Below are 24,178 nucleotides of genomic sequence, written 5' to 3' on the forward strand. Positions count from 1 at the left end.
ATACTGACCTCAGTGCTAACGTCATGTGTTAGCTATTGCGGACGGATATAGATAATATTTTTTAATAACCGTCTTAAAATTGGAAGATAGCACAATGTTATAAAAAAAATGGACGTCATCTCAAGCGAGAGTCGCCTCAGATACGCAGAAAAGGCCGTCAACAGCACCTCGTGAATTCGATCCGCACAAAGCTTTAAAAGGCAACAGCGCGCGACACCTGTTCGTTTAATGATACCACGTGTTGAACTATTATGAGCTCCAACGGTTTTCTCAATTAATTATTAATCATCCTTGGTACTATTTGGATCCCTCAAAGAACCCAGAAAACTTGACCCTGAACATAAACTGAATGATTCATCGATCCTTGCACTGGCGACATGGCGGGCAGCCATCCGGGAGTTGGGTGGAGAGCTGGGGCTTGCTGGAGGTGCCAAAAAAAAAAAAAATACATAGATAGGAAATTGAAGTTGATATCTGCACTCTCTTTATACTAAATTTCTCCAAATTAAACTTTTTTCCATCTGAACCCGCATTCAGACTTATCATTCCAAACACAGATTTTAGCGCATCTTTTTTTTTCTTTATCTTTTTTGGTTATTGGTGAATGCCTGAACGGACACAAAGTTAGAATGAAAGGAATTATAAAGGAAACGAGAGGTTTGTTTCTTATTTTAAACTTTAACGTGGGTTTATGTACAAAATTTCTCAAAGTCCAAATTAAGGGTATTATGTTTGGGAAAAGGAGCGTGTATATATCAACCCCTCCCTTCCTTGGATAACTAACCACTTTTCCATTCATGTTATGATATAATAGAAGAGATCGATCGAAGATCCTTCGTCCGCTGACGGAAGATGGCCCCCGGATCCCTTTTCTTCCTCCTCTCCTTCGTCTTCCTCTCCTTCCCCCACTTCTCCCGTCCCCTAAACCCTAACCCTAACACAAATCCTAACTCCGCCTATGACGAGCTTAAGAACCGAGGCTTTCCCATCGGGCTTCTCCCCACCAACGTCCGCGGCTACTCCCTCAACCGCAGCTCTGGCGTCTTCGCCGTCGACCTCGACGACCGCTGTCGGATCACGCTCCCCCCGGACAACTACCTCGCTGCCTACTCTCCCAGGATCACCGGCAAGCTCAACGAGCGCCGGATCTCCGAGCTCGACGGGATCCGGGTCCGAGCCTTCTTCCGGTGGTGGTCCATCACCGGCATCCGGTCCTCCGGCGACGATGTCGTGTTCGAGGTCGGCGTCACCTCCGCCAAGTATCCTTCCCGGAATTTTGGCGAGAGCCCCGACTGCGAGGGCAGGAGACCAAGAAAGGCGTCATCTTGAGGTAGGTTAGCTATTCTTGGTTAGGATTTTGATAATATGCATCTTGTTCTTTCACAGTTTTTCTTTTGTCTCTGTTTCTTCCTGATGTTTAATTTTGGAAAGGCTTGCATTTCTTGAGCCTTTGGTTGCAATTGGATGACTCTGATCTGAACGCTAGGGTTTTCATATGTCGTGGATGTCTAACTTTAATTATTTGGTCATCTTTTTGGTGTTCAATTGTGACCGTTTCATCCGTTCTTGGGTGAAATGTACGTTTGATTTGAAATACTTTATCCCAAAAGCTGCCACGGTTGTGACGAGTTAAGAAGAATTTAAATTTATTTTTGTGATAAACGAGTAGGCTTTTTGATGATTTCTTCCCATCGTAGTGATGAGTTAATAAGAATTTAAGTTAGTTAGATTATGGCTTGCATTTGAATTACTTAATCGCTGCCAATGAAAATCTCATCATGCTACAAGCTAATTTTATGAGCTTACATCAAATTAGAAAAGAATTTGAATTTTCCAGTAGATACGGAAAACTTTTTCCATATTTTAGGTATTTATTATGAAACTTAAAAAAGAAAGAAAGAGTTTTTGAGGAGAAAAATGGGTCAGGAACATAGGATGCACGAGGAGCGTACGATAGTCTACATTGTTTTCTTGGACAACGCTAAGAGAATTTGCGTGCAAAATCGGTAAAATTTTGCTAGAACAAAGTCAAATGAAACGGCATGGATGGTAGCCAACTGGGCATGGCTCAACCAGCTGGCGCCTTCTCCACATTGGAGAGGTCTTAGGTTTGAACCTGCGTGGTGGCATCCCCATAGTACTTCTCTGCAAAACTACATATGTTCTGGTCCAAGAATCAAAGTTCTGAGACCATAAGAGTTACTTGAGATGAATGATAATAAGAAATTTGTGGAACTTGAAGTGGAGAAATTGACTTTTTGTAAGACTGAACAATGAAATAAGAAAGTTACATTTTAAGTTGCACTAAGCATGCTGCAAGCTCAAGTTGTGCCATTTTCTTAAAGAAATAGCTGTGAAGTTCTTGTTGAGTTTTAAGATAATGAGTTGCATATAAATAAGCTGGTGGAATATTGTACCAAGGTCCTATAGTGCAACTTATATTTTAAGTTGCAACTAATAATTCTCTGTACAATAAATTCAAGAATTACATATATCATATATGTTTTATGTGTTGTCAGTGTATAAAGAGAATATAGTATGTGAGTAGGATAAGGAATATAAGAATTTATTAGTGGATGATATAGTTTTATTTTGTGGGATATGTTCAGAGGTTTGCACTTGAGGAATTTGCATACTTCTTAAGAATTTTTATAAGGTCATGATAAACTTTAGTTGATTTAATAATTTTTAGTTCATCCTTTTTGATGGGATATGGTCTCCACCTTGGCTCATGTTATGTAAGTTTTTTCTAGTATTTTGGTTCAGTTTTATTATACTTATGCTATTATTTGTAACGAAATGGTGCATTTAGTTTAAGTTTGTTCTTCTTTTTTACCTGGTCCTCTTTTAGATAATGCAGACTAAATCCCGTAATTTCTCTCATTTTCTTTTCTCTAGTTTTGAGTATATCCTCTTTTGGATAATACTTGACCAAAGTTTCTATATTTTCTTCTTCTGCTTATCTGTTGTTGAAACATTTTATAGAGTGTTTACTTAAAATTTTGTTGGTTCCATCATTTTTCCTTCCATCGTTGAAGGAACTAGTTCTGGTTTAATTGAGGGTGCTGTAATTGTGTAAGTGACTTTTCCTCATTCAGGTTTCTGTAGAAAACCAGGTGTCATGATGGAGGCTCGAATAACCTCTATAATTAATCACTGGTGCACTTATTTTTCAGGGGAAGCTTAATAATTAAGGGATATTGGGCTGACAAAAGAAGTTCATTGCAGCACTAGCATTCTACAAGTAAATGGCCTTCACAATCTTCTTTGACAGCCTCAAAATAAATGCCCAAATAACCACAGGAAATGGTTTTGATGGGTTTGCCATACACACATCTTAGTAATTCTTATGTGAAATGGCCTTTTCCTATGAAACAACTATTTCATAAAAAGACAAAAGAGAAGAAGACAACTTCCAACACATGAACGGAAAGTGATAAATAAAAAGAGAATGAACAGAACAGCCCTTGTCCATGACTTATAAACAGGGCTCTACTTTGCCTTTCTAATTTTTGTACAGTAGTTTATAAAATTCTCTACAAATATCGACTATTGATACTTTCCATCCTCTGCGGGTTTACCATACATACATCTTAGTAATTCTTATGTGAAATGACCTTTTCCTATGAAACAATCATAAAAAGACAAAAGAGAAGAAGACAACTTCCATCATATGAACGGGAAGTGATAAATAAAAAGAGAACGAATAGAACAGCCCTTGTCCATGACTTATAAACAGTGCTCTAATTTGCCTTTCTAATTTTTGTACGCTAGTTTATGAAAATCTCTACAAATATTGACTATTGATACTTTCAATCCTCTATGGGTTTACCATACATACATCTTAGTCATTTTTATGTGAAATGACCTTTTCCTATGAAACAATTATTTCATAAAAAGACCAAAGATAAGAAGACAACTTCCAACAGATGAACGGAAAGTGATAAATAAAAAGATAATGAACAGAACAGGCCTCGTCCATGACTTATAAACAGGGATCTAATTTGCCTTTCTAATTTTTGTACAGTAGTTTATGAAAATGTCTACAAATATCGAATATTGATACTTTCAATTATCTGTATCAGCTCTGCTTATGGTAGCAAAATTTGAGCAGTAATATAATGAGAACATAAAAAAGACATGCTTCTGCCATGATTTTTTCTGAATAAAGGTGGATGAAATAGATTCAGTCAAGTCAGGTCAGGTTATGCACGTAATCCACTTTTAAGCATTTTGTACTTAGCCATTCAACTCATTTACATAATTTCATATGCTTGCGTCCTTCAGCAAACACTATCAATCAAAACCTGAAAACCAGAACTTGCTTTCTTTAGGTCCTTGGCGAAAGACCTTTAGTATTGCAATTTTGCCTTCTCTATCCAACAAACCTTTTCTTCCCCCCTTTTTCCTCTAAACTCAAATATTTTCACCAGATCAATCTACTCTTGGATTTTAGTTTTCTTGGATCCCAAAGGCGGACCCAGATGCATAGGTAAGCTTGAAATTTGCATGTCAAGGTTTTTGCTGATTCTGGAATAGTGATCTTCTGTACCGACACTGAACTGGGAGCTTTAAAAACTAGAAATGTTTCTGCATCATATTATGTAGCTGTGTTGTGTGAGGAATTACTCTAAAGTGTCTTTAAGGTATACTTTTCTTCATGGTTCATACCATGAAGAAAAGAGAAATTTTTTAATAATGTATCGGAAACCCTCTGAATTCATCTTAATTTGAAGTCAAGCCATCAGGTAAGCATCAAACCCTTTCTGGATGACTCAAGTTGGAGTAAACATGTATCAGATATCTGCTATCAGCAGTAAGATGCATTTAACATAGTTTGTATGCTGTCATGCTTAATAAATTTACTCGGTTGCAGCCACCTAAGTGCAGTGATCAACTGCAATGAGGCTCCATACCTCAAGATAGTTGATTCAGAGTTCCTCCTCACTCTTGTCGTAGCTTTAAGATTTTTAACCTCACTAGCTATTTTTGACTGCAGTAATCGTTTGGTTTTTGATGTTACTTGACTGATAGATCATGTCAATTATTAGAATTTCGTGATTATATCTTTTGTATTGGATTCGAGTGAATTGATGTCATTCTTGTTGCTTTGCAGGAGCTCCAATGCTTTACACCTCAAATGTGTATTTTATGATGATAACTTCATGTGGTTGATACATTCTTATGCATTGTAAGCCCTTGATGGGCAATGTCGATGTTTCCATCATGTGCTTGAAAAACATATTCATTCCATCTTATGTCTTTGACATCAAATCCAAACTAGCTGGGCTCGATAACAGCAGGCTCTGTTTACTAATCTTTCTGTTAGTTTGTAAACACTTTCTCCTCAGTGAGCTTCTTTTGTGAATGCTTCACGTACAGGCCAGCACATCAACTATCCAAACTAGCATTTAAACAGACCAGATTATTTCCAACCCAAGACATGCGATGCATTTACATGCTATCGGCAGAGAGTTTATGGATGAGAGTGATGCTGTAGGGACTCTAAATGGAGCTGCTCGTGAGTTGCAGCTGTAATATTTGCTTCAGCTGTTGCATTGGATGGTAGGATCAGGAGTGCGGTTATACGAAGCACTGTTTCCTTGAGTTGGTCATTGATTATAGATGCTCAGACAAAATGTTTTATAACACTTTTAACCTTGATGCTAAAGAAGCTGAGGCAGGGGATGAAAAATGAATAGCCTCGTGAATTATTTCTTCAAAAAAAGAATGTCCTCCTGACGTGATGTGTGCTTCTTGTGCTAAAACAATCATGGTTTCAAGCGGTCATTCGAGTAAAATAGCGTTGTCCAAAGAGCAGTACGGCAACAAAGTTCCCCAGGCTCCACTCAGGAATTAGAGAGTGGGAAAGAAATTCCTATGCTGAAGGTTGCAATGCCACGACATGTTGTGGAAACTGAACTTTCTAGCAGCTAAACAAGTAACTTTGATCTTGCAATCAAGGATGCGTTTGGTTAGTGATTAAAAAAATATATTTTTTTTATTTTTTAAAAAATAAAAATTAAAAAATAATATTTGATAATATCAAGAAAAAGTAAAAAATAAAAATTTTAAAAAAAATAAAATAATTATTTTATATGCAAAACAAAAATTTTTTACTTTTCAAAATTTGCTATTCTATTTTTTTTTTTTTTGCTTTCCTACGTCTAAAACGTTGAATCAAAAAATAAAGAGCTCGAATTCTTCTTCCTCGTCGAGCTCTTCACCTCGACACCTCCATCTTCCTTTCTTTTCGAATTTTTTTTCTTCGTCGAGCTTTTCACCTATCATTTTTAAATATTATTTTTTACTTTATAATAACATAGATATCAAACATATTTTTTATTTTTTTATTTTTATTTAATAATAAATATAAAATATATAAAATATATTTTTTAAAAATTAAAAATTAAAAATTAAAAAATATAACCAAATGCACCCTAACTTGTCTCACTCTGCTTTGCAACCCTTTTTTACAATTATCGTAATGAGGAAGCGGTATTATATCGCTGCCTCCCATGTAGCGCGTGCATTTGCTTTCATGCATTCCCATTTCAATTTCTCTGACTTGTATGCATTTGCAGCACATCGGAGGAGGGGAACGAATGTATAGTTTCTTGCGTGAAACTATACTGTTGCTGCACTGCTGTGGGCTGTAGCTTTCATCAGCTGAAAAATCCATTTCGGAAGGAAGGAGGGTTTTTAAAATCCTCTAAATTTGGTTCAGCATATATAGGTTTAGAGAAATTTTTTGTGCACCACCCGCAATGTAGAAAATCTGATATGGAGCACATTGTTTCAATTTTTTTTTATTTAAAATTTTAAATAATAAAAATATTTTTTTTTTAAATTATGACATCTTTTCTTAAAAAAATCATGACATTCTTTCTTTTTTGAAAAAATTATGATATTTTTCATAGAATTATAATATCTTTTTATAAAAATTATGATATTCTTTTACAAAAATTATGACATCTTGTAAATAAATTATGACATCCTACGCAGAAAATCATAATTTCAACATGGGATGCTATAATATTAGTACAGAATATCTTAACTTTTTTGGAAAGAAAAGATATCATAATATTTGTGAAGAAGTGTTATAATTTAAAAAAAATATATTTTTATTATTCAAAATTTTAAATAAAAAAATAAAATTATAAATATTAAATATATATTAAAAATAATACTATATAGCCTAATAATTTGTAACGGTGCAGATTTTCTGCACCGCGGTGCATAAAGAATTTCTTGACCGGAATTCTGAGAGCCTCAGGCCGGAGTAGTTTCCACTTAACCGGACCCGGTAGTCCAAGGGATCAGCCCGGACAAAGATGGTCTCTACCCAATCCAGCCTACTCCTTTGGGGGCTTCATGGACTCAGCGGTAACAAAACGACAACAAGCCGGAAGTGGATATGGAAACCTGAGGTTCAGAGAACCTCTCGCACCTCCCCCACTCATCTCTGCGACTCCTCAGCTTGTTCCTCCTCCTTCCTTGGAGAAGAATGCATCTCCTCCAGATTCCGCCCAATTTCCCTCTTCCCGTATCAAGAATCCCGACAATTGAAGGTACTTTCTCCGTCCATTTCGCTTTTCTCCAATTTCTTTTTGACCGTAGTGGTGTCTTCTACGTTGTCTCGCATTGTTGCAGGATTTCTTGCTCCAAAAGCCCCGTTTCTTTTTCCCACGAGCACACAGTTAGCTACAACCCGAGGTCATGAGTGGTTTGCTCGGTTGTCTAACGCACAGCCACGCCAGGGTCTTAGGTCCATCATTACAAGAGCTACCCCAGCCAGAGGTAATCGTTCCTTTTTACCCAGAGACTTCTTTTCATATTCTTCTCATCAAGAAGTGTTGTGAGCTTGTTTTCTGACAAGGGTCTGCATTTGATTTTCCTTCAAAGAAGGATAATTCTTTGCTTACCGTATACATAAAAGGAACAGAATAGGGTGTCAGGCCCCAACAAGTTAATCTTTTGTTTGGAGCATCGAGGAAAATCTAATCTACAATGTTTTCAATTAAGATTTTCTTTTTCTTTTTCTCTTTCTTTTTGATCATCTCCGTCCTCATACCTCGCTTGGATTCAATTTTTGGAGGCAGAATTCTCTATTAAACTCATTCAGTGGATCTAACACTAATCAGCAAATCAAAGTAGCTCGTGCCTGCCTTCCTAACCCTATATCCTGTTAAAGCAAGTGGAAGCTGGGGTTGCTACTTTTAGTGCATCGTTATGAAACGAGTATCTCCAAGGACTATAAACTTATCAACTTCTAACTTGTCAGGTTTGTTTTTAGATCTCAATGACTTTCATACGTCCAAGCATCAAAGTTTCTTGAAGTGCTCTAGACTTAAAATTCTAGAAAGTATCATAGAAGTGCCTAACTGTTAGGCTAATATTTTTTAGAACTTGAATTGGTCAAGAGTTTAAGGTTTTAAAACTTACAATGTAGTATCTTTAGATGGGAGACTAGAAACTTGTCCATTCTTGGGGTGTCCAATAATGTTCCGTTAAATCATGCCATCTCGAAGAATTCACTAGTGTTGGCACTCCGGTCATACTCAACACCAAAGTGTCTAGATAAGAATGGATTTTCCCCCTTTTTTAAGAACATGTATGGAGGGAAAACCCTGCCTAATACATATATTTATAGATGCTTGTATGATTGAAGCATTTTGCAGTATCTAAAACATATGAAATAAATCCATTTATTATTTTGATTAAGGCATTGTCATCTCTCTTTCTGTCCCCCCTCCTCCTCCCGCGGTTCTCCTTCACTCCTTCTGTCTTATTTCACTTCCTTGTGTTTCCATTACCCTGTACCGTTTTCCTCGCAGCTGGTGCCTCAGTAGTATCTGCAGACATGGCTAAGAAAGATGTACTGAAAGCCTTGTCCCAAATCATTGATCCTGATTTTGGGACGGACATTGTTTCATGTGGTTTTGTAAAGGATTTGACTTTTGATGAAACACTGAAAGAGGTGATTTAGTAAAATTATACAGATTAATGTAATATACCTTTTCTTATTAACCCTAGACCTCAATTTTCCAATAAGAAAGAAGCTGTCATGTATTTCAGGTTTCATTCAGGTTGGAGCTCACAACACCTGCATGCCCAATCAAGGACATGGTAAGTAAAATCTGACTGCTCTGAATTAAGTTGTGTTCACTCTTGAAGAACTCTAGTCTGTCTTGAAGAAGTTGCTCGCATATTGTATGCCATGCCATAACTATTAAAATATGTGAACAGCTACATCTCATCTATCTATCAATATTTTAGAAGTGACTTTGATGCTTGAGCACCTTGTCTCCTGAAGGAATTAGTTGTTGATGTGTTACATGTATTGCATTGTCTAGTTGCAGCCATGATACCAGGGTTCTATGCTATCATGCTACATGTGCAAATTATTGATCAACATCACCCTATGCTGGTTGGCATAGATTGGCACCCACCCATGTTTTTAGAAATGAGAGTTGGCATGTGACTGGCGCATCATGTAACGAGATGGTAGAATACTGGTCAGACCTTGACTAGCATGGTTGTGGCATGTGATACTTCACGGTCTTTATGAAGTCTTTAACAAACATCATCTCTTTATACCTTGCATCCTTGCCCACCCTTGCCCACCTAATTGCTCGTATCTGCTTTGGAATAAGCTAGCTGGATCATCTTTATGTGCTTTCATGGAACTTGTGACAAGTCCATATTACATTGCTAAACTTATTTTCTGTGTGCATAATGCTGAAAATATGAGTGTAGTGTCAAGAAGAAATCATGATGTGCTTACTGCTTGTTTCTTCTATTCATAGTAGAAATTTTTAAGAACCAAGCCAGGCTCAAATGTAAATGATTTTTCTTTTGTAACATATATGGTGTTAACTTTTCATGATGGTCCTACAATCTTAATAATGAAGTGAGAATCACCAAAGGAGAATTAAGATTGTGTAAATACATATGCATGGCGATGTTACTAAAATTTGCTTTCCTTACTTGCCTAAAAGGTAAAATATTGAAATATTTCATAGATTATAACTTTCACACTTTGCTAGTGCGCCTCTAAAAGTTCTTTTTTCTTTGATTTTTTTTCCTGGTTGTCGTATTAAGTTATTATGGTATTTGTCATCTATTGGCACTGTTGCATTAATTGTTTTAGTTGAAATTTTGCTCTTTTGCTGTTTAAGATAGATAGATAGATAGAGAGAGAGAGAGAGAGAGAGAGAGGGCACAGTTCTGCAGCTTGTTCTTCTGTCACTAGGCAATCTGCTAAGAATTTTGAATATAATTATAAATATTTGTTGCTAAGATGCATGCAGGGCTCTTTTTTTTTTTTCTTTTCAATAATTCCTTGTAATATTCTAAGCAGATTTTTTTTTCTCCAGTTTGAACAGAAGGCCAATGAGGTTGTTGCAGCACTACCTTGGGTTAAAAAAGTCAATGTGAAAATGTCAGCACAACCAGCAAAACCAGTTTTTGCAGGGGAACTTCCCAAGGGATTACAGAGTATTTCAAATATTATAGCTGTTTCAAGCTGCAAGGCAAAATTTCTCTAATTTTCATTTCATTTTCATTAGAGCACATAAAATGCAATTAATTGTACATCATTATTTTAGGGAAATGCTTCATCAATGAAATTAGAAATTCAATCATCTAAAACTGCAAACTTTTCAGTGGGCCAAAGTATTGTGTGGATTCAATATTTTGATCTTTTCGGGATTTAACTTTTGGATGTAGGTATGAGCTTACAGGGTGTATTCAATTCCATTTAGATTTGCACTATCAAACAAAGATTGATTTTGGTCTGCATATCACAGGCTGGGTACTCAACAATGAAATATGTCAGGGCATTAACTGAAAGGTACCAATATGAGAATCACAATCGTAAGAAGCTGTATCACCAGAAGCCTGAAAAAATAAAAACCTGAACTCTGAAATAGAAGATGAAGCTATTTTTGTTTACTGTTCCTTTACTAGACATGGTGGCAAAAATATCTTTACAGTATATATCAGTCCATTCAAATCCATTTAGATCTACACTTCCAAACCAAGATTGATTTTGGTTGACATAATGTAAGCTGGGTACTCAACAATGAAATATGCCAGGGCATTATCCGAGTACCAATATGAGAATCACAATCATAAGAAGGCGTAACATCAGAAGCCTGAACAAATAAAATCCAGAACCCTGGAGTAGAAGATGAAGATACATTTGTTTACTATTCCTTTATTAGACATGGTGCTGAAACTGTCTTTACAGTATCTATCTCCCCCTGATTTTTTTATTGAATTACAATTTAGGATTTTGCATTACGAGTTTCTATTCATGCACCAGGGAGTCAGCACTCACATTCAATTATAATTTAATTCTTTCTAATACACAAATATTCAACATGTCTAAACCATGCAGGGAGGTGTAGGGAAGTCTACCATAGCTGTAAACCTTGCTTATACGCTAGCTGGTATGGGAGCTAGGGTTGGCATTTTCGATGCTGATGTTTATGGCCCAAGTTTGCCAACAATGGTTTCCCCTGAAAATCGCTTGTTAGAAATGGTACTTGCATCTGCTGAATGATATCACTTGCATGTGACTAAAAGTTTATACTAATGATCATGAAACAGCTGCTTTTCTTAGAACCCAGAAACAAGAACCATACTTCCAGCTGAGTATCTGGGTGTCAAGTTGGTATCTTTTGGATTCACTGGACAAGGCCGTGCGATAATGCGGGGTCCAATGGTTTCAGGAGTCATCAATCAGCTACTCACTACGGCTGAGTGGTATGCCATTTTTGGAAGTTAAACTAAAGAGGGAAAAAATCTTTCTAGATCTGATGATGCTTTATGAACTGCAATTATAGTGATTTAAACATTAGCATATATAACTATTTACTGGTGCAGAAATTTTCTCTTTTTATCATTTAGCTTATGCAGTGACTTCATCTTATCTTGGATCTATTCCAGTATGCATGTGTTCATGAGATGTTTTCCTGACTTTTATGGCATCACTTATCCGCACATTTAATTTCTGTATATGTAAGTTTTCATATTGCAATCTTGTTCATACATGTGCCTGTACATGTGTATGTATTGGGATGTAGACCATTGAGATCTATTATTGACTTCTTGTTAATTTACCACTAGAACCCAAAGGCCTTAACAACCGCCTACATGAAGCTTGGACCATACACATGAACACATAAACACGTCAAGGAAGACTCAAAATATATGAACCCATAGAAATAAAATGGGCAAAATTGGCCTGGATGGTGATTTGAAGCCATGACCTTGGGTTCTTATACGATGTTAACTTACCACCCAAAAGCTCAAGCTGTTAGAGAAGGGGTCAACAATGTATATCAGACCTAAGCAATTATCACTAGACTTGCTTGCCAACCATATCTGCATTTTGAAGAGCCTTTTTACCTCCAGTATATTTAGCTGTACTTATGTTCATGTGTACTTGTATTAGGATATGTTATCTGTATTCTTTTTGGATGAACCTTTTCTTGATGATTCACCTTGTGTTTGACGGGGGAAAGTGATATTGATTTTTTTGTTCTACATTAAATATCTAGTCTACATAAAAATATAGTGTACTTGTGTTTTTAGAGTTGAATATTGCTTTGCTGTTTTCGATATTACACAGATTCTGTTGTCCTGACTCTTGTATCATACAGGGGAGAGCTAGACTACCTTATTATTGATATGCCTCCTGGAACTGGTGATATTCAGCTCACACTATGCCAGGTGTAGCCTCTGATGTCATATTTCTGGAGACCATATGTGCATCATGTGTGTGCATGCGTGCATGCACATGTAAACTTATTGATTCACCAAGCTATTTGGCACTTCTCTCTAGAACTAAGATGTGATAAATTTTCCAGGTTGCTCCACTAACTGCAGCTGTTATAGTTACTACGCCTCAGAAACTAGCATTCATTGATGTTGCAAAAGGAGTTCGTATGTTTTCAAAGCTTAAGGTATGCTTTTTGATATTATAAAAATAAAATTCAGGCTTAACTATTCCATCTTGAATATTTATTGTCGCTGAGGTGGTAAGCGACTATAACATAATAACTTGCCCGTTGGTCACTAATAACAACTCTGAATGGATAAGGCTGATCAATTTGATGAATATTGATTGTGTGTTAGGAAATTAAGCATGCTTTCTCATGATCATTTTCATATTAGTTCTCAAAGGAAGATAGAATCAGACTACATAGATTTTTCTGAAAAAAGAAAAAGAAAATATTGTGATGATGTATTTAACTGTCCGGTACTCCAGTTGATTTTCTGCAGGCATATTTTATATGTATATTTAATTTTTGGGAACTATTGCTCTGTCTGCTTTGAAGGTCCCATGTGTTGCGGTAGTTGAGAACATGTGCTACTTTGATGCTGATGGAAAACGCTACTACCCCTTTGGTAAAGGTTCTGGTACTCAGGCATGTGCCTAAACTAATGCTTAATGTTGTGTTTTTTGGATAGGATTTTGTAGTTTCACAATGTAAATTTGACCTACTCTCTGCAGGTTGTCCAGCAATTTGGAATACCACATCTCTTTGATCTTCCCATCAGATCAACTGTATGTGAGACATTAACTTCCTAGAGATGCACTTACATGTTTTAAAGTTTTTATAGCATTAAAAAGTGTATCAAAGACAATTGAGACACAAACTATATAATATTATTTTTTAACCAATAATCCTTATCCCATCTATTATTCACATCATAGGTTTTGATTTAATAGTTTTTAGAATAGACTCAAGAAATCCATTGATCATATCATCTTAAGATGTGAAATTCATTGGTTAGACATTTTCAAGCTTGGCATAGAATCATAGATATGTGTGGTTCTAAATTAGACACCTCTAAGTACACCCAGATGAATTGTTGATGAACCATGGTTTGTTTTCATTATGTGTTCTGCTACATCACGAACCAAAATAGACTCTAAGTTCTTCCTAGCATATATCATCTTGATCATGTTAAGATACACACATCAATCAGATCATCAGTTCATGGTGGTACATTCCTTATCTGATTATTTTTGCAATAATTCGACTCTTATAGAGATTTATTCACTTTTAATTTAAGAAGTATACGATCTTCATTGCTTGCTTCAAAATATGTAGGAGGTTTATTTCATAAAACATTTCTCTATATTGTCTCTGAGCATCTAGTTGATATCACGCATCAAATTAGCATCTATAATCTCAATGGGGAACATCAAATTTTTTTGCTAGGTAAAATAGTTACAGGGTTTTCTATTACTTAAAAAAAAAAACATGTGTTTAATAACTGGCAGCTATCAGCTTCTGGAGATAGTGGAACGCCTGAAGTGGTGGCTGACCCACAAGGTGATGTAGCCAAGATATTCCAAGATCTTGGAGTTTGTGTTGTGCAGCAATGTGCCAAAATTCGCCAACAAGGTAATCTGTCTGCTAGTGACACCTTCATATATCCTCATCAGTAGGCTTTTCTTACATCTATACATCAAGCTTCTGTGATGCTTTGTGAGGCCGAATTGCTACTGACATGACTATATAGAAGTAGAAAATTCGTGCATTGAGTTTTTTTTTTCCAGCTTTCATATACATACCTTGGAATTAAGTTGAAGGACAGGAGTATAACATGTTTTCAGCATCTTCTTAACCCTGTAGTTTTCTGATCTGATTATACTCAACTAAATCTCCATAAGATTGATAATTGGAGTCATGCTGTTGAAATTAAGATTGAATGCTTATCCACTAGGTGGGTCCTCTATTCGGACCTCAAATAGATGTTATGGCTAAGGACGTAGAGGTAGCAATACCATGAAGGCTTTGCAATCTTTTGTTGAGAAATGAGAATGATGGATAAGATTAATTTTTAATGGTAATTAGATGACTGGTTTCAAATTTTTTACATTTAAGCAAAACATAATTCTCACTATATGCTTGATTCCCAATTTGTTTGCATCACAAACAACTATTATTTCTGACAAAAGTGAGAGAAATACATAGCATAGTAGGATCTACAGAGCCAAATCCACAATCAGAATAAGCTTATTGATTATATATGGCTTCCTAAATCTGATTCCACTAGGCTTTGTTGTGATAAGAATTTTTTTCTTCTGCCAGTTTCAACAGCAGTATCTTATGATAAATCTATCAAAGCTATCAGAGTGAAAGTGCCAGATTCAGATGATGAATTTTTACTGCATCCTGCAACAGTTAGACGGAATGACCGCTCTGCCCAAAGTGTGGTATGTAAAGCATATCTCTATATGTGTTCCCCTTTTACCCACGATTTATGCATGGGTTTTCTTTTATATTGTCATTGTTGGAGGTTGTTTCTTTCACTAGGGACTTAATAACTTGGACCCTAATGGACGACCTAGCAAATGACTTGAAGTTCAATAGTGCTCATAAGCACATGAATTGGTCATGTAAGAGTTGTAAAAAAGAAGAATTCAAAATTCAATCCCTTGAGACCTGGAGGTAAGAATATCAAAGAAACATCTGACCTTGTTGGCTTACCTATATGCCAATGCTTGAGACAGATCATTAATAAATTATCCTTGTAAGTTGTAACTATGTGCAGTTTAGAAGATGCCCATTCATGACAAAATGCTGTCAATAAATGCTATGGATAACACTTATTGAATGACCAATATGTTATCTAATAGGCTATCTGGCATGTGGCTTTCTTTTCTGTCCATTTTACTTTGATCCAAGGGAACAAGAGCCCATGAAGCTGCACCAAAAGGATTGAGAACATCAATTATGGGGAACCTAGGACCCCCTAATTCTGAGGAATCCAAAAATTATGCCATCTAGTGCTTTATCCAAAGCCTCGAGCATTTTTACATCTTAAGTTGTGAAGTTGGATATTTTCATGCGCTAGATGTGCTTCCAACTTTTGTGAGTATATTTTGCAAACTCAAACTTCAAGGAACACCATCTTTAATATACTAATGCAGGATGAATGGACTGGAGAGCAAAAGATACAATATGGTGATGTCCCAGAAGATATTGAACCTGAAGATATTCGGCCAATGGGAAATTATGCAGTCTCAATAACATGGCCTGATGGGTTTAACCAGGTGGTTTGGTTCTTTATATTATTTCTTTCATGCAATGTGCATCAAATTCCTGATGCTGATACAAAAGTTATAGACTCATGTTAGCATGCACACTATGCGCACTGGTAGAGTATGTTATTTGATTTATTGGCATTGGCTTTTAGATAAGATAGTTTCATGGTACGTGCATATATTTAAACTTTTTTTATAATGTTTTAACACAATATATTTACTTTATTGTCTTCCTTATAAGGAATTAGACTAAATTTGTCTGTATATCTAGGTAATGTCTTAGTGGACAGATGCCATGTATCTGGATAATTTGCAGAATTTTCATTTATATTCTTGGATTTCTATAATTTATCTTTGTGTTCCTTGTTTATAGTTCTTACCAAAATAAACTTATGGATTATTGGTGAATCAATAGGCAAAGATGGCTTATTTATGTAGTGAGGATATCTTAACAAAATGGAATATTTTTGAAATGGCTCTGCTATATGGAAGCTCTGTTGCAATGGAAAATTTTCTCTCTGTCAAGCCCTCTAATGGTTGAACGAATAAGGGATGCGTATGTGCCACCACTATTAAATGCAATTGACCCTTGAGCTCTCTCCTCTGAAACATTCCTCATAGTGGATGCATGTAACCATTAGCCATGCCAGGGCCTAGGCCTTAAACATTTCATATAAAATTCTTTGCTGGCAAGTTACAGAACACCACACCTGCAGAACCTAAGATATGAGCTAAAGGTGTTTCTGAGACCTCTTCATTTCATGTTGCCTTTCTGGAATTTATTTATCTAAAGTCCAAACACCAACATGATAGAGTTCAGTCATGAAGTTTCTCTCTCCAAGAACTTTTGAGCTCCCCAAATCATGTTTGGAGGATAAATTACTAAAATTTCTGTTTCTGTACAGATAGCACCTTATGATCAGTTGGAAACTTTGGAGCGGCTAGTTGATGTTCCAGAACCAACAGTTGCCAAAGTAAATGCTTCTTGATTTACTGTATCAAATCATCGTAGAGGTGTGTAAACATGTGAACGAAGAAGATGAACATCCTAAAGAATGGTTCAGGTAAACATAAATGCTCGCTCCATTATAATTGTCAAATTGTTTGGCTCTGAATGGAATTTATGGTAAAAGATTGCAGATTAATGACTATTGAAGCGAAATGAAAGGTCACTGTTCTAATGTGTAATTGACAAATTTTTTTCGTAAGAAGAAACAGGTTGTTTTTCTAAGGCAATATCTTAATATTTAGAATGCCATTTTATGGTGATGTTACGAGACCATACCTTCAGCTTTCCTTAAGGATCGCATGTCTTTTCCCTTATATAATATGAGAAGGATTGCCTGTAGTCGGATACAAGTGGCATTATACAACCAAAATGCTGTGAACATGCATTTGCCGCCAATTTTACTTTTTGTCAAAGTAGGGTTGCAAATGCATCGTTATTCATTTGCTTTAACTGCTGACACATCAAACTTCGGTTGCAAACCCCCTTTGGCTCCCTTTGTCTGGAGCCTTCTCTTCCAATATCTCGCTGTCCAAGTCTATTCCTAGGACAGGTTAAATTTTCAACTTTGCCATTCGAAATCTTGGCCAATCATTACTGACAGTCTCTGTGATGCCTCCTTCGGCGGTCTTTGCTAATAAATATGTACAGCCAAGAGAAACCCCGCGTCTCTTGCCTCCGTGCTTCTCTATATGTGGACTACGACGAGACTCTGAAGCCTTATCATCTTTGGAGAATGATTTTTGATCGGCGTGAGAGCTCACGATATTGAAAGGTTGGCAGACTGAAGCCTGAAGCTAATTATTGGTGTTGAAAAGAAGACTGAAACCTAGGAGCTAGGGGGGCTTAATTTCAGCTGGCTTCCATTGTGTGAAGGTTAATATGATGCAATTTAAACGCTTGATGTGCCTTGCTGAATTCTGACTCGAGCTCTTTCATGGTTCAATGATGTTATCAGGTACCATCTGATAGCTGTCAGATGACACCAATTAAGCTGATGCCATGGAAAATCTCTTTGAATTCTTTCCTGTTGCAACACACTTCTGAATTTCGTCATTGCTTGTTTGTTTGCTTGCTTGCTTGCCTGTTATTGTTGGTGTTGATGATTGAAGGATTCTGTGTAGGCTACGCCAGCTGCACAAGTACATCTTCCATGAATCGTGATGTATATAGTCCATGCCTCTTTTTGAATTGCGATGCTCTGACATATGTTTCTGTGTGTCAAATTATCTCGTATGTACGGTTCATCTCATTCTTATTTCATATTCTTACGCATTTCTTTTTTCTTCCTATACAAGGTGATTATATATATTAATCCAAAATTTACTTGAAAGTGGAATAGTGAATCCAAAATTTACTTCAGAAAAAATATTAACTCATTGAAATGTGCAGCTTGTACCCACCATAAGAAAAAATTTGTTAAGCAGTTCTCTATTTGTTCAATTAGCTTTTAAGATTATTTTAGAGTTCAATAAAATTATAATTTCTAAGAAAGAAGTATATGTTGGAAAGGATTGTGTATCTGAAGGGTTGTTCAAGTTAAATATATTTTCTCCTTTTAAAATTAATGAAAGTTCAGTTAGTTCTTCTTCATCGCTTGTGCTAAATTTTGAATCTTCTGGAATGTGACATGAAAGATTAGGTCATGTCAATCTTAGATCAATCAAAAGAATATTTTATTTTAATTTGATTTCTAAATTTAATATTGATCAAAATTTAAAATATGAAGTTTGTCTTCAGGCCAAACAGTCTAGAAAATTTTTCAAGTCTTTAGCTTTTAGAGATACTCCAATTCTCAAATTTATTCATAGTGATATCTGTGATTTTAATAAAGATCTAATTAATAGAGATAGTCATTATTTTGTGACTTTTATTGATGATTTTTTCAAATTTTGCTATATATATCTTTTAAAAATCAAAGATAAAGTTTTAAACAAGTTTAAGGTTTATAAAGCAGAAGTTGAAAATTAATTTGAAAAAAAAATTAAAATCGTAAGGTCTGATCGAGGAGATGAATATACTTCAAATGAATTGATTCTATTCTATGAAGGAAATAAGATAATTCATGAAGTCACTAATTCTCCTCAATCGAATGACATGGTTGAGCGAAAGAATCGAATCCTACTAAACATGGTTAATGCCACTACTTCTTATTCTCCTCAATCGAATGACATGGTCGAGCGAAAGAATCGAATCCTACTAAATATGGTTAATACCATGATTATAAATTCTGGTGTACCTGAAAACTTGTGGGGAGAGGCTCTTCTATCATCCTACTATATCATAAATAGAGTTCCTCCTAAAGATAGAGAAAAGACACCCTTTGAACTTTGAAAAAGATATCCTCCTAAGCTTAGTTACTTTTGAGTTTAGGGATGTTTGGTTAAAGTTGGAATTTCTGAACCAAAAAGAGTTAAGATAGGACCTAAAACTATTGATGTTATTTTTATTGGCTACTCTTTAGATAGTAATACATATAAGTTTCTTGTTATCAATTATGAAATATCTTCAATATCTGATAATATCATTATTGAATCTAAAGATGTAATTATTTTTTGAAAATATCTTTCCTTTTAAAATTTGAATTTTTAGATCAATTACTAATCAACCATTCTCTTCAGATTTACCACCGTTATCATCATATGCTTCTACTCCAGTAGAGTTAATTTTCAAACTTGAGCTTAGGAGAAGCAAAACTAGGGTTGAAAAATATTTTGATGATGGCTTCTTTGCTTTTTTGATAGAAGATACCCTTATCTCTTTTCAAGAAGTCAAGAACTCTTCTAATACTCCATTCTGGAAGGAGGTAATAAATAGTAAAATCGAATCTATTATTGAAAACAATACTTAGATTCTCACTGATTTATCTTCTGAAAATAAACCTTTAGGATGCAAGTAGATCTTCAAAAAGAAATTGAGGATTGATGGTATAATTGAAAAATATAAGACAAGACTTATTACTAAAGGTTTTGGATAAAAAGTCGGTATTGATTTTTTCGATACGTATTCGTCTGTAGCTCATATTACTACTATTCGAGTCCTACTTGCCTTAACTTCTATCCATAAACTTGTTATTCGTCAAATGGATATTAAGACTATCTTTCTGCATGGAGATTTTGAAGAAGAGATTTACATGCAGTAGTCTGAAGATTTTTTTTATATAAGGCCAGGAGTATAAAGTTTGTAGACTTGTTCAATCTCTCTATGGATTAAAGTAAGCTTCTAAGCAATAATATGAAAAGTTTGATCAAATAATCTTTTCTTATAGATTTTAAATCAATGAATCAGATAATTATCTTTATTATAAATAATTTGATGATCGATTTATTCTTCTTTATCTCTATGTTAATGATATTTTGATTTTTGCTCCTGGTATTGACTTAATCAATAGCATCAAGAACTTTCTATCACATCATTTTGACATGAAAGATTTAGGTGAAGCTGATATAATTTTTGGTATGAAGATCATTCATATTTCTGATTCAATCTATTTATCTCAATCTCACTATACTCAAATGATTATTAATAAATTTGGATATTCTGATTCTATTTCTATATCTATTCTTTGTGATCCATCCATCCATCTTTTGAAGAATATAGAAAAATTTGTGAATCAAAAAAAATATGCTCAAATTATTGGTTCATTAATGTATCCATCTAATAAGACTAAACCTGATATTGCTTATGCTATTTTTAGACTCAACATATATATCAGTAATCCTAGTCTAATTCATTGGACTACTTTAGAGAGAGTATTATGATATTTAAATATATTACAGATTATGTCTTATATTTTGTAGATTATCTAAATGTACTTGAAGGTTATAGTGATTCAAATTAGATTTCTGATATATTAGATGTTAAATCAACTTCTGGCTATGTGTTTGTTCTAAGAGGAAGTTTTGTTTCTTGACAATTTTTCAAACAAATAATTTTAGCTAGAAGTATTATGGAAGCTAAATTTGTTGCCTTTGATTCCACCTGTTCTGAAGTTGAATGACTAAAAGAATTTCTATCTGAGATTTTTTTAATTAGTATCTTCTCCTATTCCTTTAATATCAGCTTATTGTAATTCAAGAGCTGCAATAGATCTTTGTAAAAGAAACTTATGAATACTAAAATAAATAGATATATTAAATTAAGATAAAAATATATATAAAAAAGAGAAACTTTAAATAATTTTTTTAAATTATATTGCAACTAATTTTAATTTAGTAGATTGGCTTACAAAAGACTTAAATAGGACTAAGATTTTAGAGACATCAAGGAGGATGGGGCTTAGCCCATAAAAGACTTTTCAGTAGTGGAAATCCAACCTTTGTGATAGAAAATATCTTGAAGGAGATTCAATATGGTAATAACAAGCTGATTGATTGGTCAGAGAGCACATATAACTTATTTGATATAGGAGTCATAGACTCTAACCCATCTTTATAGTGATTAGTGCTCCTATATAATGCTTAGGAAGAGTTTATTTCCGAATAATTAAGATCCAAGAGATATTCTTCGAGATGTGACACTACACATATCTCTGGAGAGGTTCACTTATGTGAGAGTATTCGTATTTGACCGCGGCTAGAGACATAGGCAATCTCTAGAAACTCTAACGAAATAATTAAGATATCTGCACACGGTCATTAATGTGCCAACCTACGATATGAGCTTCTGTATTGTGTGTAATAGTAGAAATATGAGTCAAAAAAATATAGTTCAAGATCTGGTTCACTCTGCTTCCTTCATATTGATACTATTAACACTAAGTGAAGTTAAGTCTTGAAAGATATTTCACCTATTACGCAATATTTATATCCAGTAGAAAATTATTTAAAACTATTAATTTTAATTATATTGAAAATTTTGAGTTTTGAGGAGGATTGTTGGTTTTGGAGAAAAATTGAAAACTCAAAATTTTTTTCATCTATTTCCAACCAAACCTCTAGCTTTCGTCAAGTTTAGTCTCACATTGGAAAAAGAAAAAAAGAAGAGGGGTTTATTTTGAAGACTTGTCTTGGGCCTATGAACATGCCTGCGTGCACGGCCTGGCCTGCAAGCAATGCGCTGCATCCGCATCTACGGTGGGGTGGGGCCTATATTTTGTTTCTCCAATTTTTTTCCTGCTATTCGAACATTGTGTTTTGTCCGTTGAGATTTATTAAGTTGTTTCTGTCCATTTAGACTAGATGGTTACGAGATTATCGTTGGACTAGCTAGTCCGTGGGCCTATAAAATGGCCCAATGGTGGAGGGTATTAGGGGTAGAAAATACTTGCTTCTTCCTCTCTTTTGATCTCATTTCATCTTCTTTGTTAGTGTTTTTTTCTTTAAAATCTTTTCTTGATCCTTTGATCGTTTATCTGCTAGTCAAAGCTCTGTCATCTTCTCTGCAGTCGTGCCCGTAAGAGAGGTCTCCGGTTGTATCTTGGAGTGGATTTTTCGAATCTACTCCTGCACGAGGATCAGCAATCGTATTAGGATAGTGCATTGCACGCCTCCGATTTGTAAGCTTTAAATTGATTTAATATTGATTTTATATTTATTTTAAATTAATTTAATATTAATATTTATTATTAATTTAATATTTTAAAAGTTGGTGCACTTTGATGGTGTGCTGGATGACTGCTTCACGAGAGTTGGCAAGCATTTAAATCATAAAGGTACCTAATTTATGGTGTGAAAAGTATATAGATGATATGTTGAAGATGGTAACTCCCTGCTGGGTATTCTGCTCATCCACTGCTGCATGATATTTGGATATTTTGAAAGTGTGTTTAGGAGCTAGATGTGTTCATCAGAAGATAAATAAAAGCTATGGACTAAGTGGCCTCCTATGTGATGGAGCACTCGGAGGAGTTCTGTTGGCTGATTATTCTTCTACTCCTATTAAGCTTCATGATATTTTGTTCTCTAGTTTTATTGGATATATTTATACTAGAAGGATGTGGAATTTTCTACCACAAAAAAGAAAAAAAAGAGAGCAATAATTCCCCTCCAAAAGAGATATCGGAGGTAAGAAGAGTCGAAAGATTCTCGGCTTATTCCTGAAATTACTTGGGAGATGGTTTACCATACCATCTTACCTTCAGCATAGAAGAATCTAGTTTGGTATTAGATGCCAAGGGGTTTTAGAAGGGAGTATTTGCAAGGGGGAGGGAAAAATAAAATCGTGCTGGCACTCCCAATATTTGTGCGCTGGGAAGTTTTAGATTCCCCTTTTAATTTATAATGTAGATTTCATTTGATTCTTATAATTTGTTGGAGTTATTTGAAGGGGTTTAGGCTTGTTTTTTGGGTAAATAAAGGGGTTTAGGTTTGTTGCACATAAAACATTATTGAGGCACAACTTGTATAGATGTTGCCGGATCAAAATTTGTCATTATAGGATCGCTAAGTGTGGCAACAGTTACATGTATCCCTGTTTACGATTACACGTTAGTGGTTAACTCTCCTATCAAAAGATTAGTGTAAAAATGAATGAAAGCATGCGTTCTATGATAACGATCATATGAAGATTTTTATTTTAGTTCAAAATTCTTCTATGTTTTTTTGTGATCCAATCACTTCACTAGAGTTTAATACCATTTAAATGCTCAACGGGAGATTAGAGTTAATATTGAGTGACTAAATTAAATAGAGATAGAGAAAATTGTAATGTAGTGAGTATTCAAAAATTATGGGGAATCATTGAGCACTTGGTTGAATTGTATCATTGGGCTAAGCTCCTGAAGGATGAAGTAGCATAGAATTGAAAATGAAACTTATTCTATCTTAAATTTTTTTTCTAAAGAGAAAAAGGTCATTGGGCGGTATTTTTGGTTCTTCCATTTTCAGCGACTCCCAAGGAAAAGCACAACACATCATTGCTGCTTGGTTTGGATCACTCCGCCTCATTGCTTGCTAAGTTCAAAAAAAAAAAAAAAAAAAAAAAACGCAGCAATGATCCGCCTTTGTCGTTGAGCAGCATTGATTGTTTGTACAGGTCTTGTCAACAGTGAAGCCATCAGCATTTAGTGCTGCAAAGGTAGCCTTTGGACGCATCTTAAAAAGATCAAATCTAGGCGTCATGTCCAAAAGGCGTTTGAAACACAGCATCTTCTTATAGGG

At 35.1% G+C, this 24,178-nt stretch overlaps 2 protein-coding genes across 6 annotated transcripts; both read left to right on the top strand.

The window, feature by feature from the left end:
• The first annotated feature begins 800 nt into the window (after window positions 1-800).
• Window positions 801-5,317, top strand: LOC105058680 (uncharacterized). The gene is made up of 2 exons (XM_010942039.4): window positions 801-1,330; window positions 5,117-5,317. Exon 1 carries the CDS (start codon window positions 853-855, stop codon window positions 1,327-1,329), a length of 477 nt encoding a protein of 158 aa, XP_010940341.1. The 5' UTR covers window positions 801-852; the 3' UTR covers window position 1,330; window positions 5,117-5,317.
• A 2,060-nt stretch (window positions 5,318-7,377) lies between these two features.
• Window positions 7,378-18,134, top strand: LOC105059482 (fe-S cluster assembly factor HCF101, chloroplastic). Of its 5 annotated transcripts, none has more exons than XR_012138290.1 (16): window positions 7,378-7,571; window positions 7,654-7,800; window positions 8,838-8,980; window positions 9,079-9,129; window positions 10,380-10,535; window positions 11,405-11,548; window positions 11,630-11,772; window positions 12,672-12,741; window positions 12,879-12,974; window positions 13,350-13,439; window positions 13,526-13,579; window positions 14,303-14,426; window positions 15,117-15,241; window positions 15,959-16,081; window positions 16,978-17,136; window positions 17,730-18,134. XR_012138290.1 is itself a non-coding variant. In XM_029262901.2 (15 exons), exons 1-15 carry the CDS (start codon window positions 7,508-7,510, stop codon window positions 17,059-17,061), a joined length of 1,614 nt encoding a protein of 537 aa, XP_029118734.1. In that variant the 5' UTR covers window positions 7,378-7,507; the 3' UTR covers window positions 17,062-17,268. The 5 variants fall into 5 exon arrangements, 3 of the variants coding, with proteins under 3 accessions (XP_029118734.1, XP_029118745.1, XP_029118741.1); XR_003799989.2 differs by lacking the exon at window positions 17,730-18,134 and adding an exon at window positions 17,206-17,303; XM_029262901.2 differs by lacking the exon at window positions 17,730-18,134 and having other exon boundaries at window positions 16,978-17,268.
• The last annotated feature ends 6,044 nt before the right edge of the window (window positions 18,135-24,178 follow it).

The sequence above is a fragment of the Elaeis guineensis genome, chromosome 2 (assembly GCF_000442705.2).
Source record: "Elaeis guineensis isolate ETL-2024a chromosome 2, EG11, whole genome shotgun sequence".
Taxonomy (NCBI): Eukaryota; Viridiplantae; Streptophyta; class Magnoliopsida; order Arecales; family Arecaceae; genus Elaeis; species Elaeis guineensis.